The sequence below is a fragment of the Sphaeramia orbicularis genome, chromosome 11, assembly GCF_902148855.1.
Source record: "Sphaeramia orbicularis chromosome 11, fSphaOr1.1, whole genome shotgun sequence".
NCBI classification, from domain to species: Eukaryota; Metazoa; Chordata; class Actinopteri; order Kurtiformes; family Apogonidae; genus Sphaeramia; species Sphaeramia orbicularis.
In genome coordinates, this window is record NC_043967.1 from 20488749 (window position 1) to 20515275 (window position 26527).

Genomic DNA, 26527 nt, shown 5'->3' on the forward strand with positions numbered 1-26527 from the left:
ACTTTGACCTCCTTTTCCCAAAATGTAATGATGTCTATTCTGGGTCACTGGCAATCTATGAATCCAATTTGGTATGAATTCAACCAATGTTTTTGCTGCTAGAGTGTTAACAAACAAACAAACAAACCAAGCCAAAAATAATACCCCTTGCCTCCCCTTTGGGGGGCGGGGTAATAATTTAAAAGGTGCCAACAAAATTCAGTAATGTTCCTTAAAAGCATCTCAAAGCAGAACCTTATTCAGTCAGTTGGAAAAACATCTACATTCACATTTATCCTTTTTCCCATTCATTTAAAATAACTTTGACTGTATTTGCAGAGACCAGCTTCTTCATTTTAATGTACCACTGTTTAATTAAGACTCCTCTGTTCCTGGGTTAAAGTCAGTCTCTTTGTGTGGATATAAAACTGATCCTTTTTTTTCTGTTTTCATCGTCAGATCGTCCGGGTCTGACTAGTGTGGAGCGAATCGAACGCTGCCAAGAGGAGTTCCTGCTGGCCTTTGAACATTACATCAACTACCGCAAACACAAATTGGCGCATTTCTGGCCCAAGCTGCTAATGAAGGTGACGGACCTACGGATGATCGGTGCCTGCCACGCCAGCCGATTCCTCCACATGAAAGTGGAGTGTCCCACTGAGTTATTCCCTCCTCTCTTCCTGGAGGTCTTCGAGGACTGACCAATGGATTTAGTGTATGTGTGTGTGCATGTATGTATGTGCGAGTGTGTATGTGTGCGTGTGTGAGTGTGTGTGCATACGTCAGCGCCTGGGCACCCTGGTGGTCTCAGGGATGGAACCAGCAGAAGGCCCATCACAATGAACTTTCTATTAGCACTACTGAGTGTCACTTCATTCCATAGAGTAGGAGTAGCTCTCTGGTCTAGTTTTGGATGGAACCATTCCTTACAGTGCGGGTACATGTGAATAGCATTTTTTTTTTTTTCTGTTGTTATTATTGCAGATATAACCTCTCACCTCGGATTTTACTATAGTTTTATTTTGTTTGTTAATGATTGTACAGTTGGCGTAATGGTGATTTTATGACACTTGCTCATTCATTAGAAACCATGCAAATTATTTTTCTTCCCTTATGCTGAAAATTCAGAATGGCTGCTCACCTGACACACAGATTCAGTCGTCGTAAGCAACCCTTTGGCCTTTTCCCCACCCTGCTCAGATTCATTTGACCCATTGGCGGGTTATTATGTTACCTGTCATGTAGTCATTTATTTATCCGGTGAGTGTCTGGACTCTTCACTTTCTCACCATCTTACTGTGACCTGACCTGGCAGTCAACCCTCACTCTTAAGGACATTAACCCACATGCCTTGTCGTAAAAGCTCGGGGTAGCCACCAGTTTCAACATTTAGTCGTGAAGCTGCGTTCCAGAGAAGTACGATAAATCTACATTATTTTTTATCTGCAATTTTGGAGAAAATGCCAGATGATTTCAAGTCCAACACAATGTATTTGATGTCATATCGTGGCAGCATGCACAGTAAACACTACAATACCGTTAAATATTTTTACTATTTTCATGTTAGTATACTATGCCCATTATTTAGGCTAGTTAAGGTGTAAGTAAACGACGACTCTTGACATGTAACGTAACACCAACAGTTGCCAATGTGCTTTGAGTGAAAGGCTCTAGACACCACATTAGAGCCATTATGGAAGATTAAAAACACCCGATGATTTTATTTTTGAGAGAACTTTTACATTAACAATCAAAGTTTAGTTTGCATTTTAAGGAATTATAACATTGCAGACTAAATATATATATAAAGAAGCTTCTGCTGAAAAGAATAAATTCATGAAACAAAAAAATGTTGTATTAAAGCTGCAGGAGTTAAAATCACAGAATGCACAAATATGTTCTGTCTTCTCTAAATATAAATATAGATGAACCTGACGCTGTTTCACACAGTTATAGAAAAGTTAAGCCACTTGTCCAGACCGCCATCTGCCAGAATCTGATCAGCGATTGGTAATTACAGCTGTCAGTCATGTATTTAACTCCCATAAATGTCTGAAAACACCTGTGATTAGACAAAAACCTGCATCGTGGAGTAAATTTTCTACAGTCTGGAAACACAGGGTAGGAGTAGATGTCCTCTCAGACCAATAAATGACAATATGGTAAGAAGTAATAATGGAATTTTTGCACAGTGATGCTAAAAAACAATCAAGCACTGCAGCTTTAAGCAAATAGATCAGCCAGTGAATGCACCACAACATGATAGATACTGAAAATTAAAATACTAAAATTGAAAACAATGAAAACAGATATTTAAGACAGACTACCTGTTAAACTGAGAAGTTGTGGAAGTGGTCTCAAAATCTAAAAAATTAAACAATATTGTTGTTCTTTAGGGGCTCAACACAAAATATAATTATCAATGCAATGGTAGAGAAATTTCCTGCTTGATAAGAAAAAAAACTTTTTAATTCCTTATTGCAATTTATTCCATTTTGATTTGTAACAACAATAGAGTTGACAAATGGCTCTAATCTGCTGTCATAGCTGCACTGAGGACTGTCTGGCCTGAGGAAATCCTGCAGATGCTTGGAACGCAGTAGTAGCATTAATGTGTTGTTGTCAGAGACTGGTCAGGACTATTTTTAAGCACATAATGACACCGATGTCAGGAATAGACAATCATACAGTAAAGTACTCGTTTTGTGTAACAATGCCACATGCTGTGCCAAAACCAGGTGAATGATGCCCTCCTATTGAATCCCTGCCGGGCTTTCAAAGCGATACCAAGACTTGACTCATCGTGTTAGTTAGTGCACGCTGCTTGCAAACACTCGTCGTCTTTTAGTCCCCGTTTGCGGCCTCTGCTAAACCATCAGTATGTTGAACTGTTTCATCTCGGCCATGTTGCCTCAGTAGTCACATGGAAAAGGATTTCAATGTTTGTTTGTTTGTTTTTTTTCTCCAACTGCCCGAACATGGGAGACTGTGTGTTCAACAGTGACGTCATGGTGCTATGGTGGGTTGGGGAAATGGCTGATTAAACTGTATTCTTATTTACATCCAGATGCAGAACATGATCTGTTTGTTTAACAGCCAGCTACTATATTTGATGGCATGCATATACACTAACACACAAACATGCACATATACAGTACATACAGTATACCTGTACACATACTGTACACATGCACATATGCATGTGCCTAGATAATGTATGGGTCAGACCCCCCCACTGTGACCAACCGGTGGAGGCCAAGTGACTATTGGCTGGCCCAAAAACAGTATAATTCCTCATCAGCAAGGTACACTGACAAAGCTGGTGAAATTGTGAAAACGTAGCGCTCTTTCCTTTCTCTTATTTTAACCGGTATGTTCCCTTTTTATTTTGTTGTTGGAAACAGCCTCTGTATGGTATTGTCGTATGCAATGTGACAGCCATTTGCTTTGTATATCTCGCTTTTTCAAGCTTCACACTACTCCTGAAAGCAGCTTGTGTTGTTTTTTTCTCTTTTTCTGTGAAGTGATGCCTTTTATCAAAGCAATAGATTTGCTGCAGTGTTTGAATGACCCCGGACCTCACACACACACCTCGCAACTGTACAGACTCAAAATAAATGCACAGACAATCAGAGGGAGAGAGATAAGAGGGGGAGGGGAGGCACCCGGGCTCAGACCACCGAGTCGGCGTGTAGACCCGGGCCTAAAAAAGGCACATTGGCCACGTTTACATGCACCCGGGTTGTCCAGTGTCTGCTCTAGGTTGTCTTCGTGTCCAGTTGTTTACAGGAGTCTTTCGATGCCTGTGACGGAGCCTGTCTGGTGCTATTAATAAACCAGTAAACAGTGTTGGCAGAATGGTAGAGCTGAAGGTGATGTCCCGTTAGTTCCTGCACCTCACCACATTATACATAAGTGAAAGAAAAACAAACCCAAGAGCATCAAGAATATCAGTGGAGACAGGAACAACGGGTCTGGTCACACAAACACACACATCGGATGCATCAGTCTTATTTTTCAGTGTTACTCTAATGGCCCTTTTGGACCAAAACTGTCCCAGGAACTCAACTCAGGAACTCAATCAGGTCCCCTTGGTGCGTACGTGTTTGCGTTTCCACTGCATCTGAAGAACCGCGATTAGTCTAACAAAACAGATTAGCAGCTAAGGCTAAGGGATTAAAAAGTGACAGCTTTGTGTTGTTGTTTGTAATTTACTGTTGCATGACCTGGAGAAGCATCTCTGTCGTAACCCACACTTACCTCCTTTTTTAGACTTTGTAGACTTAGACTCAGGAGTTCCGCTGCACGGTTTACTTTCATTCAACGTAGGTAACATTCGAAGAAGCATCCACGCTAATTCCTACAGTAATAGTAACAGGCTGTTGCTTGGTTGCGGTCTGAACGGCCTCGTGAGTCGGAGACGTTCAGTGCTGTAAAACCAATACCTGCTAGACTATCAGCACATTCTACCTCAGGCGCAGGGATTTACTGTGAGGCGCAAACTATGGCCGAGGAACCAAAACATGTTCCTGCGGTGAGACGTTAAGTTCCTGTGTCCTTGTAAATGTCTTTCTGTTCCTGGAGAATTTCATGAGCTGGAAAAGGGCCATGATGAGAGTAGACAATGGAAAAAAAAACGAACATTCACTCGATGGCTGTGGCAGTTCATCACTAGGGGGTGTATAATCTCCACAATAAACTATTCATACTTTTTAGGAGTCATAGTTGTTATTGGACATTTATATGCAGATTTATGAGAATGTTTAATGGCCATAAGCACAAGAACAGCCACATTCATCCTGCTTTGACTCCAGTGTTTGTCTCTTAAACCATGTCTTATAATTTCTGTGAAATCCCAAACTTGGGTATTCACTTATAAATATAATATAAGATGATATTTTGCTTATAGAAACATACTTAATTCATCTAGTACGTTAAAGAATATTGACTAAAACTACTTTAAATTCTTGCCAAACATTCTTTTTGTTTCTTAAATCATAATTTAATTTGTATATGTTGAGATTTGATAAGATTTTATTGATACCTGTGCTTTTGTCATACCTGCGTATTAATCTGACTCTTTAGTGAATCCCTTTCTGATTCCAGATCAGTTTTCATCATCATTGCAACTGTTTAATTGTGTTACAGTCGGAATGCAGTGTAAAAACAGAGTAGAAATAAAAATACCGATTCTAGCTGCAGTTCTACAATAGTATAGACGCATGAGTTTTACAGCATTGTTTTACAGCATTGTTTCCATTGAACCACTGCAAGAAAATGATGATGGCATCAGCAAAAGGACTTTCGAAGCTCAGACAGATGCAATTTCACTGGATTAGATAATTTAGAACCAGTTCTCGATATCGATCCCTATCTGTGTGAGGAGGAGGAGGAAGAATCACAGCAATGAAGAAGCCGTCTTTCTTTCCTGGACAGTGAGTTAAAATCTGAACAGACTTCATTCAACATAGTCAGTGTTGTGGAGCTAATGATGAACTACACAGCCGTCAGTGTGTGATTTGTCAGATCTACATCTTCATCCTGAGTCCGTTTGTGCAGCCAGACCCTTGTATCTCCTATTGAATGTGCACTTGTTTCCACAGAGTGAGATGGGGCGATGAAAAATAAAGACTGCACTGAAAAATAAACCCCACCATTACATTCAGACTGATCTGGGAATGGGTTTTTTTTTCCCTTAAATTCGCAGTAAAAAGTGAAGCCGTAACTTTCTAGAACTGACGCTCGAAAAACAGGCCGCAACTTGTGCAGACGACAACCACAAACTTCACAGTCGAGAAACAGACACCAATAAATGTTGAAATCATTATTTCACATGTTAGAAAAGACATGAGGAAACTCAATGACAGTGTTAGAAATGAAAAAAGAACATTTCCATCAACCTTAAATCCACATTTATCAGATTAACATGGCCACTTAATGGAACAAACAGTTACTTTTATGTTTATGTTTATGTTTATGTTTACGCATTTGGCAGACGCTTTTTCCAAAGCGACTTACAGGGGAAAACCAATTAAATCACTCAATCAATCAAATTTTATTTATATAGCGCCAGATCACAAGAAAGTTATCTCTTGGCATTTTATATATAGAGTTGGTCAAAACCAGACTCTAAGTCAATTCTACAGAAACCCAACAGAATCCTTTTAGACAAAAATCCACATTAGCACAAATTTAACAGTGCAGTTTAGTTTCTGGAAACATTCCTTTAACTTCTGCATGTTCCTCTGTTAACCCTTACATCCACTGAACTATTTTTACATCAACTTCCAAATTCACTTTCCTCTACATCCAAGTGATTTATAACCATTTACTATAATATTATCCTCTGCATTTTGCCTTTTTTAGTGAAAATCAGGGGTTTAATTTACAATATTTAATTTACTGATCGTGTAGATGCTCATAAAAGCCTAGAGTAAATTCAAAAGCTATTATAAAACAGCAAAAACAGAAGAAAAAGCTACTTTTTCAACAAAATATATCAAAGGAACTGAAAAACAACCGTCTATAACCTCTGTCATTTCCATGTTCCTGGACGTCCAAAAGAGACATATCTGATGTTGCGGAAAAGCTGATAAACTGCTTTTTTTTTTTTTAAATCAAGGTCCTTTTATTTTCAAACGTATAACAAGAAATGACTTGGGCATGAAACTATTATATCAAGTTCCTATCCAACTACCCCCTCACAAGTACTGGACCCTCATTGAGTTTATATACACCCGGACATTGTATACACACATACAATAATATATAAACCCCCTTCAAATATATGATAAAACTGCACTTACTGCACAAATTATTAAAAAGCACTGACAGAGTCAGTCAATCAGTAGATGCTTGTTTAGATCTTCAGAACATTTTTGCTTTAAACAGCTTTATATAATTTATCTGATCTAATTATTCTATAAGATTGTCTGTAATTTAATCCATTTAAAAGTAAAAAAACTAAAGCTGAAACTCAAACATACTCCACTGAGGGACATTTATCGTGGTCTGGGAGTCTTTGAAGGTTGTGTACGAACTGGTATTAATAACCGTTAAAAAAAAAAAAAAAAAAAAAAAAAAGAAGAAGAAAAAAAGAAAAATCCATCACCCGGCGTAATTACTTGAATAATCGTCACAGAGCTGGTGCATGTAAACGTTACCGATGCTGACTGCTGGTTCAGAAAATGTTTACTGTTCCCGAAGAGGTGCCAGTACGCTGTTGTCTCTCCCGCGAGTTGTTACTCTTAAGGTTACTCAGTTACATACCAATAACATGAGTTGCACCATAGAAAAGCTATTTTACAGTACAAAGGAAAAAGGATGTATATTTTCAGACTGCAGATTTTTTTTACGGATGTTGTTAGCATAATATGAATATGATATTGTTTTGCATAGAGTTAAAAAATAAAAAAAAAAATTTAAAAAAATACAGTTTCTTGCTCTCAAACCCATTTCGATGTCTCCGCAAAAGAACTTCGAGCAAGGTATGAATCATAAATGACACAAAATTAGTGCAGCATTAGTTCTATGATCAAAAGTGATGGATTAGTGCAGTTGTTGGACTTCACTGTCAAAAAAAACAAAAAAACAAAAAAAAAAAAACAAACAGCACAACTACACGTGAACACATCTAAAGGACAACTTCTCGGTCAAAGCGTAACCAGCATCATCCACCATCGACACAGATCTCTCTCCTTGTGTGTTTGAGTGTCTTCTTGTTCAATTCATCTGTTTCAACACGTACTGGAAAAATAAAACTGTCACAGAGAGAAAGGGCAGTGTGATTCAAGTGTGTATAGGTGAAGGAGTGAATTTGTGCTGACGAAAAACAGAAGATGCAGAAAAAACGTTTCCGGTCTAAAATTTGCCGTCTTGCACTCTGCGTTTTTTCTTAAAACGCGCCGTGGGTTGTGTCCGCACGGCATTTCTGATGTGACGACTTCAGGATGAAATCATTTTGATGCTCATGACACGATGATGATTGCAGCTAATGTGAATTGGCTCTTGAGAATAAAGATGGTTTTGAGAGACTTTGGTTTTTGTGCTTTTATTTCTACTGATTTTTTTTTCAGCCTGAATGTCTCAGTTTGTCTTCACAAACTAAATTGCATACAAAACCTTTTTTTTTTAAGTAAAATAGATGGAAATGATACGTGAATTCATTTTCCTGTTTCCAGTGGTGGAAAGAAAGTCAAAATTTTACACACTTGAGCTTGGCCACAGTGTTGTTGTGTATATAATATTTAGAGCAGTGATTCTCAACTGATGGGTCGTGACCCAAAAGTGGGCCGCAAACATGTTTTCAGCGGGTCCCTGGTCTTCGTCTGCGCAAAAAATAATGTTAAAAAATCAATCCTGTGGTTTATGACCCTGCCCCTGAAGGAGAGGCAAGGAGTGTTGTTTTTGGTTTGGTTTGTTTCTTTGTTTGTTAACACTGTAGCAGCAAAACTATTGGTTGAATTCATACCAAATCGGGTTTATAGATTGCCAATGACCCAGAATAGATCTCATTACATTTTGGGAAAAGTAGGTCAAAGTTAAAATTTTTTGATGAATTTTTGAAATATTTTTTCCCCCCATTTACTTATAATGGGCAAAATTTCAAATGTCTGTAGCAGCAAAAGTATCCAGTGAATTCATGCCAAATTTGGTTTATAGATTGAAAGTGATGCTGAATAGATGTCAACACATGTTGGGAAAAGTACATCAAAGTTTAAATTTTTAATGAATTTTTAAAATCTTTTTTCCCCCCCATTTACTTATTATGGGTGAAATTTCAGATGTCTCTAGCAGCAAAACTATTGGTTGAATTCATACCAAATTTGGTTTATATATTGCCAGTGACCCAAAAGGGATCTCATTACATTTTGGGAACAGTAGGTCAAAGTATAATTTTTTTATGAATTTTTAAAATCTTCCCACTGACTTATAGTTATAATGGGGCGAAATATGTGCGAGGGGTGGGGGCGCGGCCAGGGGGCCTGTGAAATGCCCTGTCCAGCCTGCCAGAGCTAAACAGACCCCTGTTTGACAGTCACGGCTGCCCCCCCTCCCGGGCCGACAATGATGGATGCCCCCACCACCACCACCATTTCCTGGTCAGCAATCACGAATGTCCGCCCCCTCGTCCACCCCTTGTATCTACAACCCTGGTACTCCCTGCTCCTCCACCAGTATCACTACCCCCCCCCCCCACACACACACACACACACACACACACCTCCTCTGCTCCCTTGACCATGCACTGACCCCAAAACACCTGAAAAACATTTCAACACTGACGTCCAACTTTGACTCATCAACCCCAATTTGACCTTGAAAATGAACGCCAACGCCAAGAGAACTCAACCTAGAGATTCCAAAGTTGCAGCTAAAAATGAAACATGAAGGAGAAGTGGACATTTTAGTTTAGGATAACTGGGTTGACACTGATTGATGGACAGACAGACAATACCCAGTAAAACCTGGCAATGTCTACTACACAACTTTTTTTGTTTTTAATATCATTCTATGCTTTGTCCTCATATAACCTTTTTGATGCTGAATTGATTCTCGACCTTGGCTTTTTACTCTTTATCACTTCGTCAGTCTGTCCTTGCCGCCTTCCACATGAATATTTCTTTGCTTTCAGACTCGTTAGTAATTATCAGCATCTTTCAAAGGGCCATAAAACCCTGAGGTTACTTTAAAGCTTTAAGGTTATTACTAAAATATTTCAAAAGGCTGTAAAACACTTTCCCCTGCCGCTGCTTATCTCTGCAGGCACCCAGCCTCCTCTGCTCTTCATCAAATACATCAAACTTTAAGGCATTAAGTGCATTTGGACGCAGACAAAGGCGAACATGATGAATCAAAACATTCCTTATCGGGATGTTTCTTCGACTGCTTCACAGGTGGTACACTTCCAATGATCTGTCACGGCGATTATTTGGCCATGAAAATATCCTTTTATTCTGAGGCAGAGTCATAGCTATGTTAAAGCTAAAAGCTAAATCACTGCTTTGATTTAATAATTATTGATAAAGATAATGAGTGGGTAGTTAATAAAAGTCTCTACAGGGGCTGGGGTCATCGCTCAAATGGAAGCAACTGAAATGAAGATGCGACATATTGTCCATGTAGATTTATCTTTTTCAGAGCATCAGTGACAGCAGCTGATGTAAGAGGATAAAAAATGGTCGGTATAACCACAGGAAAATGGATCATTGGTGTCAAAATCAGTTTAGTTCAAGGGCCACATTCAGCCCAGTTTCATCTCAAGCGGGCCGGACCAGTAAAATAATAGAATAATAACCTATAAATAATGACAACTCTTTGTTTTGGTGCAAAAAATTAAAAGATCCTTTGTCCCCACATTAGACAAATTCTATTCTATTCTATTCTATTCTATTCTATTCCTTGTCATTATTTATAGGTTATTATGATTGTATTTTACTGGTCTGACCCACTTTAGTTCATAATGGTCTGTATGTGGCCTATGAACTTAAATGATGTTGACACCCTTGAATGTTAATACAGGGTGACACAAAAAAACGGGAACTTTTTAACAATCCAATAAAACCAAGAGTGATGGAAGAAAAATATTTTGTTCATAGTAATTGAAACCTTAAAACATGCCATTTAAGAAACAATGATGGAATTTTCATTTTTTTTAAAATTACAGGGTGACCCAAAAAAACGGGAATTTTTGAAGTGCGTATTGGCAGACATGAGCAAGTGGCAGCACTGCGAGACAGTGACCTTGAGCAAGTAAACACACCCCCGTTTTAGTAACCATTGGCGGCTGTGCGAGAATTGTTCGGTAACCGTGTGATCTCAAGATTCGGTAACGTTCCCTGGCCCCCTAGATCGCCAGATTTGTCCGTTTGTGATTTTTTCTTGTGGGGCTATCTCAAGAGTAAAGTGTACACGACTCGACCAAGAACTGTGGATGAGTTAAAACAGAGAATTCAGGATGAAATTCACAGTATCCCAGCTGAGATGTTGCAGCGGTCAATGAGGAATCTCAACAGCAGATTTCAAGAATGCATTCGTACAGGAGGACGCCATCTATAGGAAGTAATTTTAAAAAATGAAAATTCCATCATTGTTTCTTAAATGGCATGTTTTAAGGTTTCAATTACTATGAATAAAATATTTTTCTTCCATCACTCTTGGTTTTACTGGATTGTTAAAAAGTTCCCGTTTTTTTGTGTCACCCTGTATCTTCAGAGTAATTTTTACATTTCACAAATTCATCCCAGTCAACGGCCTGATTAGACCCCTTGGCATTCCAGTTTTGGCCCGCGGGCCGTATGTTTGACACCTGTGAAGCAGTGCCTGTGAAAATAGAGATACTATATGGGTGCTTCTATGAAACTGGGTTTATTTTGGTGTCTTTTTAGAGCCAATAATAAAAGAGAAATTTAGACATATTACCCCCCAGGATGTATCTAACGATGACCTCAGATACATGCAAAAAAAAAAATCTACTCTTGCTCTGAGCCATCCCAAAATTAATGAATTTTTAATAAAATATTGGGGCCAAAAATTGGGAAATGAAAACCTACCTAGGTGTCAGTGCATTTGATCTGGAAAACATGGCTTGAAATGGTCTTATATAGTGCTATAAATAAAGCCACTGTGTCAAATTTGACGATCCTAATGGTTTTCCTAATCCACACATGCAGGTTTTTCATGAATCCACTCACAATACATGTGGAACCTGCCCATTTCAATACAAATAAATCATGAGTTATTTTGCAACAGCAATCATTTTTGTGAAACACTCTGCCTTGCATATTTAGTTCGATTCCCAAAATGTACCTGTGAGAGAATAAAAAGATATTCAAAAAATAGTAGCGTGTAATTTTCATGTCCTTTTTTACCATGTGTTATGTTCTGACGCACTTCTATTTTTTCCCCTTTGTCTTTTGTGTTTTTTTTGTTATAATTCTTACTTGACACTTTGGGCAAAATATTATGTATTTAGTATGTTTCTTTAATAGATGGCCAATTGGTTTTCCCGCCGGCTGAGATTATAAATTGGACCAGTGCTGGGCTCTCGTTCTCTCTCGCCTCCTGTTCTCTCCACCTCCTCCAGCGATGCCGGCGTCCGGAGCGCGCACGTTGAGGCGCGCATCCACTCCATTGGTCCACGCAGGTTGCGCCACGCAGGTTGCTCCATGCCAGCGGGGTTTTTTGTTAGCTATTTGTTAGCTTATCCTTTTGTTTGACCAGGTGGATCCGGACGTCCTGTTTTCGTTTTTTCTTTCGTTAGGGCTTATTTTTGAAGTTTGCTTTGTTTGATAGGGTAGCGGTGCGCTGGCAGCTTCTACGGCCCTGTACAGGGTTGGCCTGTCCAGCGCACCGTCCTTATGTTTAGTTTGCCGGTCCACTCTGGTCGTTTCTTTTGTTACTTTGGGCACGGGGTTTAAAAGGGGTTATTAGATTCCGCTTCATTGGAACCTTGTTTGGTACAAACGAAGAGAATAGCAGAAGAACAAAAAAAACCTAACTGCAAATAAACAAAAGTTTTTCTAATTATACTCCTTGACTCCCGGTGTCCTTGGTAAATATGTTTCACCCTTCGGGTTGTAACAGATTTATGGGGGCTCAGTCTAATTAGAACCCTAGGTTTGAGTTATTTTGTAACTCTTTTGATAAGTTATCTTTTGTGTCTTTGATAACTTTGGGTTGTGTCACTTAGTTTTTTTCGTGACTTAATTTGTGTATTTGGTACGTTTTGGACTGCATGTGTTTCGAGTTGGGGCTTCTGTTTTGGCGTGACTGTGAGCACTTAAGAGGTCCAGCTGTGGTGTGGGTATTGCTTATTTGTGTGTTAGCCTATTGTTTTCGGGCTGCATAGATTCTAGGGTAATCATGTCTTTCAACCTAGATGAGTTTGTAGAAGCACCCACTTTGGAGGCATTTAATGCCTGTTCAAAGGGAAACCTTATAGCTGTTGCTGAGCATTTCAAGGTATCTGTCTCAAAACAAGCAAAAAAGGCAGTTATTAAGGCAGAGCTGTTAGACGCTTTAATTCAACGTGGAGTGTTCCCTACTGGCGTAATGCCTAAAAGTCCTCCACGTTCCCCCTCATCGCTTAATGCAGAGGAGACAATTCGTTTAAAGGAACTCGAATTAGAATTAAAACGGCTTTCTTTGAGGGAAAAGGAGTTGGAATATTCGAGTATTCTGGAACAGAAAAGGTTGGACCAGCAGACTCAAATTCGCCTTCATGAGGTGGACCGTGGTATTGTTCCACGACAGGCTGAATTTGATGTGAGCAGGAATATTCGTTTAGTTCCCCCTTTCAACGAAAAAGATGTGGACAAATATTTTGTCTTGTTTGAAAGGGTCACCACTTCACTTAAATGGCCAAGGGACGTTCATTGGAACCTTGTTTGGTACAAACGAAGAGAATAGCAGAAGAACAAAAAAAACCTAACTACAAATAAACAAAAGTTTTTCTAATTATACTCCTTGACTCCCGGTGTCCTTGGTAAATATGTTTCACCCTTTGGGTTGTAACACCATGTTGCATGTGGATTTTTGTATAAACATAATAGAAAAATGTGTTTTATCTGAAAAATAGTTTCTCTTTTATCTCAGTAAAGATTTGAATGGTCTGAATTTTTAGCCCCCATGTCCTGTTTTTAGGGTCCAGTTTCATAGACGCACCCATATGTAAAATGGTTGTAAATTCCTACATGTTTAATGCAGTATTTTTGTTAAACTTCTTGAATTAAAACAACACTTCAATCATATCTTGCACACAGACAATGTCACCGTCCAAATACTTATGGACCTGACTGTATATGGTTAATTGTGAAAATCCACAGTTCCCATTTAAGCCTAAAGTGGAACACATAACTGCTGTATCAGTAACTTGTAACACACAGGAGAATGGAGCTGAGTACATGGTACATAAAGTGGATTATGGTTGCAGGGAGTCTGTGGGTTGTGAGATGAATACAAAACACAACAGCTGGTAACGCTCCAGACAAGTGTATCAGAAACCGCAGGAATTCATCTTTGGAAGCACGTTTATGTGAAATTAAACCACTAACAATAACCCTGCCTCAGGAACACCTCGGAAAAATAGAACGCAGTTATGCGCTGCATCCAAAACACCCTGAGCAGCTGGTGTTGGACCGAACACAACCGAGAAATGGTCGTTAAATACATAAAAAATGAGGCCTGCCAAGTTAAAACATAACAAATTTTAACAGGATGCATCAATATTTTTGCTTTGAATGTCCATCTTTCTTTGTGACAAAAAGAAGGTTGTAACACAGAATAATAATAATAATAATAATAATAATAAGTCCCGTGTAGTGGGTTCTGATTTCCTCTAATAATATTGTTGAGGCAGATTGCATTTGATAGTGTACAGCACTTTACCTCCTTTCCGTCGGTAATCAGAGCATAAATTTTTCATATTTTGTTTCATGTGATCACTACAGTCCTTGGTGGAAGGATTTTTTCTTTTTTTATTTCTGTTTTTTAATGCAGTGTTGCCTGTTCAGCCAGAGTCGATGTCTGTATTTTATCCTCAGATGAACCCAAAGTGCAGTGAGGACAAGCGTCGTCTCGAGCAGAATCAAGGCAAACAGCACCACCATCTGGACAAATATATATCACATGTAAGTCAGCATGAATCCCCTCAGCTGCATGAACCAGACCTCATCAATAGAAAACCGTGTTATTGATAACAGTATGGCTCCATTCAAACTATTTATCTATATTTTAAAGGCAAGGTAATGCAGTTATAGTTATACAGTGCATAAGGCAGTTGGTGAGGGTACAGATTCAAGTGTAAATACTGAATGTGCATCTGGACCTAGAACAGCTGTAAATCTGAGCTGGGTTCCATCATTAGAACCCCCTCCTGGTCCTTACAGGCCCACGGGTCAGACCAGACCAGACGTAACCCCCTATCTGTCTTACAGGTCTGCTATATGGCGGTGTGCATGTGGATTTAGGACTGTGAATCCAGATTTGGACCAGACACGTTTTAAGGACATGGCTAATTCTCAGTGTATGAGGTGTGAAAGAATATGAGCCGGAGATATGAGTGTAACCATAGCAACAGTGTATGGAAGTCTACATTCAGAGGTATGAGATGTTTTTGTGTATAGACATTATTTTTTTATATGGTACGGTGAGGTGTGATGACTGAAACCATGAATAATGTTATAACTTTCAATCATTAATAATCATATTTCCTGTCCTGTCACGTGAAGATATTTAACCCTGTATCAGGCAAGTGACCATTTTTGGTCATTTCTGCACGCATTACAAGGCAGTGACAGGAACAGTTACAGTAGTCGCTTTTCCATTGACTCTCAAATTGCACAATATAACTTGTGCATAAAAATTTACCTAATGGAAAAACGACAATTTCGCCAAAAGTCTAATTTTTTGATTAAAAGTTTTTGCACTGGCAAGAGGTGGTTTTTCAGGCGTAGCGCAAATGGTATATCACGCAAAACTGCAATGGAAAGACCCTTTTTCTCAACTAGAATCAGGTGAATTAAAAAAATGGATGTTGACGTACGTTACAACAAGCAAAAATGAAGAAGAAACATGTCGTGGTATGTGTGGACACACCAGGAAACCCAATCATTTTTTAATTTAGTACGAGATAGGGGAGTAATATATAATAATAATGAATATATCTGTAAATCAACACCGTATTTATGTTTGTCGCCATGTTTATGGAGTGACTTCTCGCGTCATCTCGCAATAATAAATAAACAAATCATCGCATTTGTGATTTAATGAAGAAATCAACATTACGCACTTCTGTTTTTTCACCATTTAGTAAAGTTTAGTAAAGTTTCACGCAGATGTCCAATGGAAAAGTGACTAGTGAGGACAGTGAGTCAACAATCTCAGGTCCAATGTGGTCTACTGGGTCTGTAAGGTCCACCTCTGCATGAACAGTGAGTGTACCTGCTTTGTTAGGTACCGTGAAGTAATGGTACTAATGTAAGGAATGATGTTCAAAGGGATAATGTGGATGTGGACAGGTGTCTGGATCAGCACTTATGTTGGTCTGATGTTCTGAAAGTGATGTTCTAATGTTCTAATGCCATGTAATACCATCTAATGTTTTAAATGCCATGGTCACTTTAAAGTTTGATGTTTGCACTATGGATACTTGTCACTTTATTTTATTCTATTTTTCTATTTATATATATATATATATACATATCTTAGATGTGCCTTTTATTTTATATTATATGTGTGTAAATATGTATGCCAAATGCCAAGAGCTGCTGGCCGAAATTTCGTTGTGCCTCGCATAATGACAATAAAGATTCTATTCTAAAGTACATGTTCCTTTCACCTTACATATGTTACACCCAGGGTGCGATTTGTTGGGTAGGGGGTGGAAGGGATCAAACCCCCCCTCTGGTTTTTACATCCCTACGTCTGCTCAATGAATTTCATCCTGGGGGGGGGGGGGGGGGGGACAACCAACCAATAACTGATATAAAAGGCAGGTGGTGACTGAGTTTTCTTCCACCTATATCCTACATTACTGGCACTAACGTTCACCTGAACCAAACTGTCGGCGGTCTCAGAATTCGTGAACGTCCCCATGCACTGGGGCACCGTAAAGGGGGGGTGTAAATGTGACAAATTCATGGGGCCCAGTATTTGTGCATCCCCCCTCTGTTTTTTTTTTATTTTTTATTTTTTTTTACAAATCGCACCCTGGTTACACCTTACACTATTTATTTGTTTGTTTATTTATTTATTCTTGCCTCTTATGGGCCATATACCCACTTATTTTTCAGTCAGCATTGCATATACCCACTTCTAAATCCCCCTGATGTGCACCATTCAGTAGTATCTGAGCCAAATTGCTCATTTTTTCCCCTCAGATGGTGAAGCCATGACCCACCCTACTCTGCCTCTAATTGGCTAGTACTTGCTGCCATCACTGATTAGATTGGTTAACTTTAGGTATGAGGACTGATGAGCCAATCAGAGGCAGAGAAAGGCGGGTTATACCAAGGAAAATATTGCTAACTATTGCCACCTCTGGAACCTGATTGGACACCTCAGGTGCCAGTGCCACCCCAGTTGACTGACGGTCACTGCGCGTCTCTTTGATAGATGCGCAATTATTGGAAATGCGAATGACAAAGGCAGAATAAACGTATGTGAGTGACACATACCGAGAACTTACTTTCAAGGATTACATCATTCAGAAGTAAGTTTTAAGGTGGTTTCCAAATGACTGACTGTTTAAACTACTGGCCATATGACTGCACATTTAGAGGAGAAGAGGTTTTGCCGGCAATAGTTAAACTGTGTGAGTAGGCTAACGTTAAGAAAGGCTAACGTTATCCTATGTTTGCTTCATGACGAATACATTTACATTCATGCAGCTGCTTGTGTGACCAGTAATACCTACAAACTGCTCCTAATCAAGTCATGGTAATTTTATAATAGGGAGTAAATACTACTGATGGATTTTTGGGTAAACTAAGTAGAGTAGTCTGGCAAGCCACCGTTTCTAAAACAGCACTTTTCTGGACTACTTAAAAAAAAAAAAAAGAAGCCAAAAATCGAAAGTATACCAACTTCCCCAGGAACCACTACACCACTGCTTATGGGTAAAGAACAAAATATGGTAACTTTATTGACCTTGATTTTCTACATAACAGTACAAATTTTTGAACATTTTCACAAAGTAATAAAATCTTGCTATGTCCTCCAATACCACACTAAGGTTGAATTTCAGAGTATTTCAATGAGTGCCCTCTAAAGGGTTAAATAGTTGAGAATGTCATTGAGCTGTATTTACTCTAGTGTGGTTTTCAGAGCAGTAGCACTAATCTTGTATCATTGTCCGTGGCCCAACACACTGAGGGTCATACAAGGCCCACTAGGACAAGTCTGCCACACGGGTCACTGAACTAACAGAGTTTCCTGCTGTTCTTCATCATGACTAAACGCTTTCTCTGTCATCTTAGCTGAGGCCACTGCATGAGGGGAAAACACAGGGAGATTCAGAAACGGAGAATAGACCGGAGTGAAAGACCTATTCAGCATCTTTTCCTTCAGTAAAAGTACCAATATTTCACCTCTCTGTGTTCGATTTGCATGTTCCCCCCATGCTGTGTGGGTTTCCTCCACTTCCTCTAGTTCGCAGGTGCCAAAACCAGCCCAACAAGGGGTCCAATCAGGGATGAATTTGTGAAAAGCAAAAATTACACTGATTTTATTGTCAATCAATGGTGTGAAAATCATTTTAGTTCAGGATCCACATATAGACCAATTCAACCTCAAGTGGGTTAGACCAGTAAAATAATAACATAATAACAGAAATAATAAACAAAACAAAATTAAAACATATAAATTTTCTCATCAAAAAAAAAAAAAAATTAGATTTACAAACTATCTTTTTACAAAAAATGTGAATCATCTGAAGAAACGTGAACAACCTGAAATGTCTTAAGAGAAGTCTGTACAAGTGTACCAATATTCTGCCTGTTATTAAATGTTTTGTGTATTTGTAACTGTAATGTAAGCTGTAATGCACGTGTGTAAATGATAAACTGAGGCAGAATATTGTTACAATTGCATCTATTTTTCTTAAGACATTTCAGGTTGTTCATGTTATTCTGACATTTAAGGAAACATTGTAGATGTAAACATTTTCATAATATAATTTCACTTTTTTCGCTGTTACTTTACTGGTCCGGTCCACTTCAGATCATATTAGGCTGCATGTGGCCCTTGAACTAAAATGACTTTAACTTCCCTGCTCTAGATTCACCCAGTATTAAACCATGTCTTTTAATTTCATTTTCCAGTCAGAGCTTTGACCAAGGTCTGTCTCAAATCTGAAGTTATAGTACTTTGACTCCTCCGCTTGTATCTGTGGTTGAAGGCTGAAGAGGAGCTTGGAGTAGAGACAGCAGCGTACTGCTTTATGTTATGATCTGTCAGATGAATGTTTATCAGTGGCGGCTGCTCGTCTTTCAGACAGGGGAAGCTCATTGTCGGCTTACATCAAAAAAAAAAAAAAAAAAAAAAATTGTCAAGTTATTTAAACATAAATTCAGCCCTCCGTTCCTTTTTAAGAAAATGCTCAGTGACCTTATCGTACCAAGTAGGCGTCTTTTCCAGGGACTGGACCAGTGTCCTCTGAATGTCCAGCAGAGCTGGGCTGCTTAGATTGCCTTGGCCCATTGTGTTGTGGGTGTAAGACTTCAGCCTTTTTAAACTACAGATGCTCCTTTCACTCCGACCTAGCCGACAGTTTGATTGATTTAACTATCTACAAAACAATATTAAACTCGAACAAGAAATGATTAAATTATGTAACTGAAACAAGAAAACGCTGAAATGCTTATGTTAAATTGAAACAAGGAAGTACAATGAGTGTGTTTTATTTACAGTACAAGAAATGAACGAGTAATTTCGTAGTGGTTTCTCTCTGATTTCACAGCAGAATGTGCGGAGGTATTAAACTGAACTGTGTCAGTGAAGGAGAAGATCTGAAAATAGCTGTCAATCAAAAGGGATTCAGCCTTTCGACTGATCCTCCAATCAGCACGTGGGATTCTGGCGTCCAGCCCGGCTGAGCTCCGCCCACAGCTCCATTCACCCCCAGAGACGCCCGGTGTCCGGGGGCAGGAAAACATTGTGGCATTTATCCAATTACCGTCCAGTTTTGAGGCAATGAAAAAAACTGTTCCATTCAGTCCCATTGAAGCCCAGAGACGCCCGCAGTCTACGGACAAATGCACTGAGCAGAGATGGATGAGAAAACAGCACAACGGGAATGTATGAGAAGTGAACAACATCGCGTCTGTTGATTTGTGATAAAGCTGATTCTGAACGAACTCATCTTTGAGATGAACGTGTTCTAACACATCTGTAGTCAATAAAATGTCAACACAACCGTACATATTTAACCATTTAATTTTCGTAATTTTAGGGGAAGCCGAGCTTCCCTTGCAGTCTATGAGAAATCTCCACTGATATTTATGTAGGTTTATGGATGACTTTTAATACAGTTTACAGCACAGGTGTCAAACACACGGCCCGGGGGCCAAATCCGGCCCACCAAAGGGTCCAATGAATGGGATGAATTTGTGAAATGCAAAAATTATACCGAAGATATTAATCATTTTAATTCAGGTTCCCAATTTAATCTGCAGTGGGTCGGATCAGAACAATACTATCAGAATAACCTATAAATACTCACAACTCCACATTTTTCTCTTTGTAAATATAAACATTTTCTCATCATTTTACTGTATTTACACTAAAACAAACTATCATTTCACAAAAACGCGAATAACCTGAACAAATACAAACATTTTGAAATGTTTGAGGTGTCAGTTTTCCCATATTCTGCCTGTTATTAAATGTTTTGTGTATTTGTAGATCCACTGTGATCTGTAAGTTGTAATTCACGTGTAAATGATAAACTGAGACATAATATTGTTAAAATTGCATTTAAGTTTTCTTCAGAAATTTCAGTTTGTTAATGATATTCACATTATTTTAAAGCAGGGGTGTCAAACTCATTTTAGTTCAGGGGCCATATTCAGCTAAATTTGATCTGCAGTGGGCCAGACCAGAAAAATAATAACATAATAACCTATAATGACAACTCCAAATTTTTGTCTATGTTTTAGTGTAAAAAAAACGCCATTAAATTATGAAAATACATACTTTTATAAACTATCCAAAAAAAAAAAACTGAAAAAACTGAAATTTAAATTAAAAAACATAAGAAAATTTTGTGCAATTTTAACAATATTATTCCTCCACTTCTCATTTCTCCATGTGCATTACGGATCAGATCTACAAAGACACTAAACACTGAGGAACAGGCAGAAAAGAGTTCAAATTGTGCTTAATTTTCTACAGACATTTCAGGTTGATCAGATTTGTTCAGGTTATTCACATTTTAGTGTTACAGAATAGTTTGTAAATGTAAATATTTTCATAATTTAATGTTATTTTTTTGCACTAAAACAAAGGAAAAAAAATAAGTTATTAATTCTAGATTTTTTTACTTAATTGAAGATTTTTTTTTTTGCTTAATTCAAGATTTTTTTTACTTAATTGAAGATTTTTTTTTTTTTTTTTGGCTTAATTCAAGATTTTTGCAACATTTGAGATTTTTTTTTGGCTTAAGTGAAGTTTTTTTTTTTACTTAATTGAAGATTTTTTTGGTTTAATTGAAGATTTTTTTTTGTACTTAATTCAAGATTTTTTTTGGCTTAATTCGAGATTTTTTCCTTAATTCAAGCTAAATTTTTTTTTTTGCTTAATTCAATTCAAGACTGTGGAATTTTTGCACTTGGCAAAAACATCCCAGGGGCCGAACTGGACCCTTTGGGGGGCCGCATTTGGCCCCCGGGCCGCATGTTTGACACCCCTGTTCTAAAGGATAGTTGATAGATGTAAACATTTTGACCGCAAAATGTTACTTTTTTTTGCTCTAAAACATAGAGGAAAGTTTGGAGTTGACATTATTTATATATTATTATGTTATTATTTCACTGGTCCGGCCCACTTCAGATCAAATTTGGCTTAATGTGGTCCTGAACTAACATGAGTTTGACACCCCTGGTTTACAGCATAGTACAGTCTCTCAGTAGGTGATGTCATACATTTGTCTATTTGACACACGTTTATCAGGAACTGGATCATTTTACATGTCAGTTTGTTTCTCTGCCGTTTACTTCCTGACCCTGTGACCTCATTACAGTCACTGTTATCACCTGGACTCTCTGCTGCTGTCCTCTCCCTCACCCTGCCACACCTTTTCAGCCAATCCCTTTCCACCTGTCTGCTCCCTCCCTCTCTCAGCCACACCCCCCTCATCAGCCAACTCTGTTCACCTGATAACACAGCTGCAGCTCATCAGACTGACAGTATATACAGGGTATCCTAAAAAAAATGTATACACACTTTAAATAATTGTAAAGTAGGTGTTTATTGAAATTCATTTAATTTTCAAACTGTAATAGAATTTAAAAACATCATTTTATTGTTTTGTCACCGCCTGTTCTCAAACTGACGTCCGTTCTGGTCCAGACAAAAAAAGTCTAGTGGTGTGAGGTCTGGGGAACTTGCCAAAACAGGTGGATTGGACGAGGGGTTTTGTTGAATACCCTCCACGTTCACCAGACCTCCATCCACTAGACTTTTTTTTATGGGGATACCTAAAAGGCAAAGTCTACGCTATGAGACCTGCAACAATTATTGAACGTGAATGCACGCAAAAACCAAGGAAATTGTTGCGTGATGTGTGCGATTCCATTGCTTGGCGTTGTCAGCAGTGTCTGGACCAGAACAGATGTCAGTTTGAGAACAGGCGGTGACAAAACAATAAAATGATGTTTGTAAATTCTGTTACATTTTGAAAATTAAATGAATTTTAATACACACCTACTCTACATTTAATTAAAGCGTGTATACAGGGTGGGGAAGCAAAATTTACAATGAACATTTAGTTGTTTTTTCTCAGCAGGCACTACGTCAATTGTTTTGAAACCAAACATATATTGATGTCATAATCATACCTAACACTATTATCCATACCTTTTCAGAAACTTTTGCCCATATGAGTAATCAGGAAAGCAAACGTCAAAGAGTGTGTGATTTGCTGAATGCACTCGTCACACCAAAGGAGATTTCAAAAATAGTTGGAGTGTCCATAAAGACTGTTTATAATGGAAAGAAGAGAATGACTATGAGCAAAACTATTACGAGAAAGTCTGGAAGATACTATTAAAGAAGAATGGGAGAAGTTGTCACCCGAATATTTGAGGAACACTTGCGCAAGTTTCAGGAAGCGTGTGAAGGCAGTTATTGAGAAAGAAGGAGGACACATAGAATAAAAACATTTTCTATTATGTCAATTTTCTTGTGGCAAATAAATTCTCATGACTTTCAAAAAACTAATTGGTCATACACTGTCTTTCAATCCCTGCCTCAAAATATTGTAAATTTTGCTTCCCCACCCTGTACATTTTTTGGGACACCCTGTATTCACTTCTCTGCTGTCAGTTATTTGTCAGATTGTAGTTCAGTACCTCTCAGACACTCCTGCTCTGTCCTTTTCTCTCGTTCCTGTTTCGGACCTCCGCATGACCTTTGACCACGTCGCTCTGCGTCCCCCCCCCCGCGTAAACCTGCCGGCCTGTCTCCCACCTGCCTCTCCTTCGTCCTGGTCCACGCCTCACCGCCTGTCTCCCAGTTACCCACCTGCCTTTCATCCTGGACTACGTCTCATCGCTTGTCTCCCGATTACCTGTCTGCCTCTCACCTGGAATCACTTCTCTCCATTTGCTCCCCCCTACTGTGGGTTTTAATAAATACGCTTTAATAAAGACACTGAACTTACTCTTGCATCTGTATGTTGCAATTGGTTCCTAACCACCCCCATGACAACATGACAAATACAACTTCATTCTGAAGAAAACTTTAACCCATAAAGATCTGGTGCTGCTTTTATGGTAACTCCCGAATAATTTGTTGTCTCCATTTAACCTTTTCATAAGTGATTTGTCACCATTTATTATAATATTATCTTCTGTAGTTTGCATTTTTCAGTGTAAATTGTCTATTTTCCTAAATTTATTTGACTGATCATGTAAATGTTCATTAAAGCTCAGAGTAAATTCAAGGGTTATTGTATCAAATCAGAGAAAACTGAAGAAAAGTTGACCTTTTTCAGCCAAATATACCAACAACTGAACATACAAGCAAGTATTTACATTTGCGTTTATCAGACTCCATGGGTTTTACTGGTGAATCAGTGTTGTAGAACAGGGGTGTCAAACTCATTTCCTTCCGAGGGCCACATTCAGACCAATTTAATCTGAAGTGGGCTGGACCAGTACAATAATACCATGATAGCCAATAAATCATGACAATTCTAAATTGTTTTAGTGCAAAAAAAAAAAAAAAAAAAGACATTCAATTATGCCAATATTGACGTTTACAAACTATCCAAACAAAAAGGATGTGAATAACCTGAAAAAAATTAAATCTGTTAAGAAATATGAGTACAATCTTATCAATATTTTGCCTCGACTTATCATTTCTACATATGCATTACAGATCAGATCTACAAACTTGTAATGGACAGAAAATACTTAAAATTGTGCTTAATTTTCTCTAGACATTTCAGGTTGTTCATATTTGTTCAGGTTATTCACATTTTATTGTTAAAGGATGGTTTTTAAATGTAAATATTTTCATTACCTCCGCCAAGGAGGTTATGTTTTTGCCAGGGTTTGTTTGTTTGTCTGTCCGTTAGTGTGCAACATAACTCAAAAAGTTACGGACAGATTTGGATGAAATTTTCAGGGTTTGTTGGAAATGGGATGAGGAAGAAATGATTAAATTTTGGTGGTGATCGGGGGTGGGGGGGCCCACGGGGGGGGGGGCCACTGATCAGCCTTGGAGGAGGTCTGTGCTCTCCGAGTGCTTCTAGTTATTTACTGTTTTTTGCACTAAATCAAAGAGAAAAAAATGGTGTTGTCATTATTTATAGGTTATTATGATATTATTTTTGAGTTTGATGCCCTAACTTGCACTTTGCAAATTCATTGCGCAGGCCAGATTCGAACCTTTGGCGGGTCGGTTTTGGCCCCCGGGCCACATGTTTGACACCTGTGTTGTAGAAGATGACAGTATTTCCACGGTAACTACAGAGCCTGTGAACATCCAAATGGGTCATATCTGATGACTATGAAAAGATGACAAACTGTATTTTACACTAATTATTTACATGGATTGGTCAGAAGTTATTAGACATTTTTGATCAGTAGATGCTTTTGGTCACAGCGGTTGTTTGGGTCTCCATGGGTTAATTTCATAAGACTTACTACTACCATTGCTTGTATTCTCCAGGTCTGATCCCCAAAAAGACGTCCAGTAGACTTCAAGCAATGGCCAAGGATACACCAACGGTCTGTAGACTGAAAAAAAGAATAGACTCTGATATTATGTGCAGTTACTTAATTACTTATCATGTATTTCTGTTATGCATTCTCTAAAAGCAGCAAGCAGAGCAGTAAGAAGCACTAAAACAGCATAGAGATAAATTCTGGAAGTAGAGTAAAACAGAGGGAAGACTATGCCGAAAACATTAAAGCTAAACACTGTTGCGGCCTCATACTCCGTTCGGAACCGGTGTTTTTGTCAGACACATGCAGGTGTTAACCATAGGGCCATATTATAAGAATTGGAGCATTGGAATATCTGACACAAGGCACAAGGCTGGGTGTGTGATCCCTCAAAACTGGTTTCCTGCACCCCACATTAGGCATTTAGCAGAGGTCTGGTGTTCCACTGTGAGATGTGCTGTTGCATGTGTCCTACTCCTACTCCAGATGTACATAGCATATGTTGGTTGCTAAAGAACCCCCCTGGAATGTGTACAAATCAGACTCTAGTGGAAGAACAAGCAGGGTAAACACTCCTTAGAGAAGGCAGAGTGGGAAAGGTAGCTCAGTAGCCCAGAAAGTGTCCCAAAGAGGGACACGAACAACAGAAGAGCTGAGTGTAAATCACATATGGGGGGACATCACACTGCAAAAAAGGAGTGTCTAAAACTAAGATATAAACATTAAATCTGAGGAAAAAGATAGTCAAAACATATGAAATATCTGTCCATGCAGCAAGATAATTTCACTTGACAAGATTTCTCGAATTGAGATAAAAGAAATAAGAATGAAATAGAAATAAGCACGTCTACAATGTATGAACACTTCAAATAAGAACTTAACGGTAACACTTTATTTGAAGGTCTAGTTTATAAAGCATTAAGCGCACATTCATAAGACATTATAATACATTTATAATGCATTATAAAAGTCATTACAGCAGTTTATGATCATGTACAACAACTTATACCAATGTTAATAAAGTATTATAAGTGTAGACCTAATGTATTATAAATTCCGCTTTCATAATGTTTTATACATCCATACCAAAGTGACAACAGTGTTTGTAGGAAGAATCTCAAGTCCTGGGTTACATAACACATTATAACCATCGTAACTCTAGCCAATTATAAAGACACAGAGAACTGCTCTGACACGTAGTTTCTGAAACTGAATAATGCCTTATAAACATCAATAATAATTTACAGGATGACTTTAAGAGCTTTTAGGACAGTGACAACACTGTAAAAGGTTATTAGCAATTGTATGATATTATAACACAAGTATGATGACTTACGAGCAGTATCTGCTGGCTCTAAGTAAAGTGTAAGTCAAAAATTATACATCAAAGTGTTCTTAATAACTCTTTATTTTGCAAAAACAAAACATTAAAAGAACAGAGACAGTAAATAGAAGTGTTACATGTTGCTTTATACATAAATAAAAAATAATGTGGCAGCTCATACAGTGTTGTCACTTTACTAAAAGCTCTTTAAGTCATCCTGTAAATTATTATTGATGTTTATAAGGCATTATTCAGTTTCAGAAACTACATGTCAGAGCAGTTCTCTGTGTCTTCATAACTGGCTAGAGTTACAATGATTATAATGTGATTATAA

At 38.3% G+C, this 26527-nt stretch overlaps 1 protein-coding gene across 5 annotated transcripts in view; it reads left to right on the forward strand.

Annotated features, from left to right (window-relative positions):
- The window catches only part of thrb (thyroid hormone receptor beta), a 190206-nt gene extending 182395 nt beyond the window's left edge, over positions 1–7811 (forward strand). For 4 of the 5 annotated variants that reach the window (XM_030148144.1, XM_030148145.1, XM_030148141.1 and 1 more), the window contains one exon: positions 439–7811. In XM_030148144.1, the coding sequence (XP_030004004.1) occupies positions 439–680 (242 nt within the window). In that variant the 3' untranslated portion in view covers positions 681–7811. The remainder of the gene's footprint in view (positions 1–438) is intronic. The other variant, XR_003936703.1, reaches the window with a different exon arrangement.
- The last annotated feature ends 18716 nt before the right edge of the window (positions 7812–26527 follow it).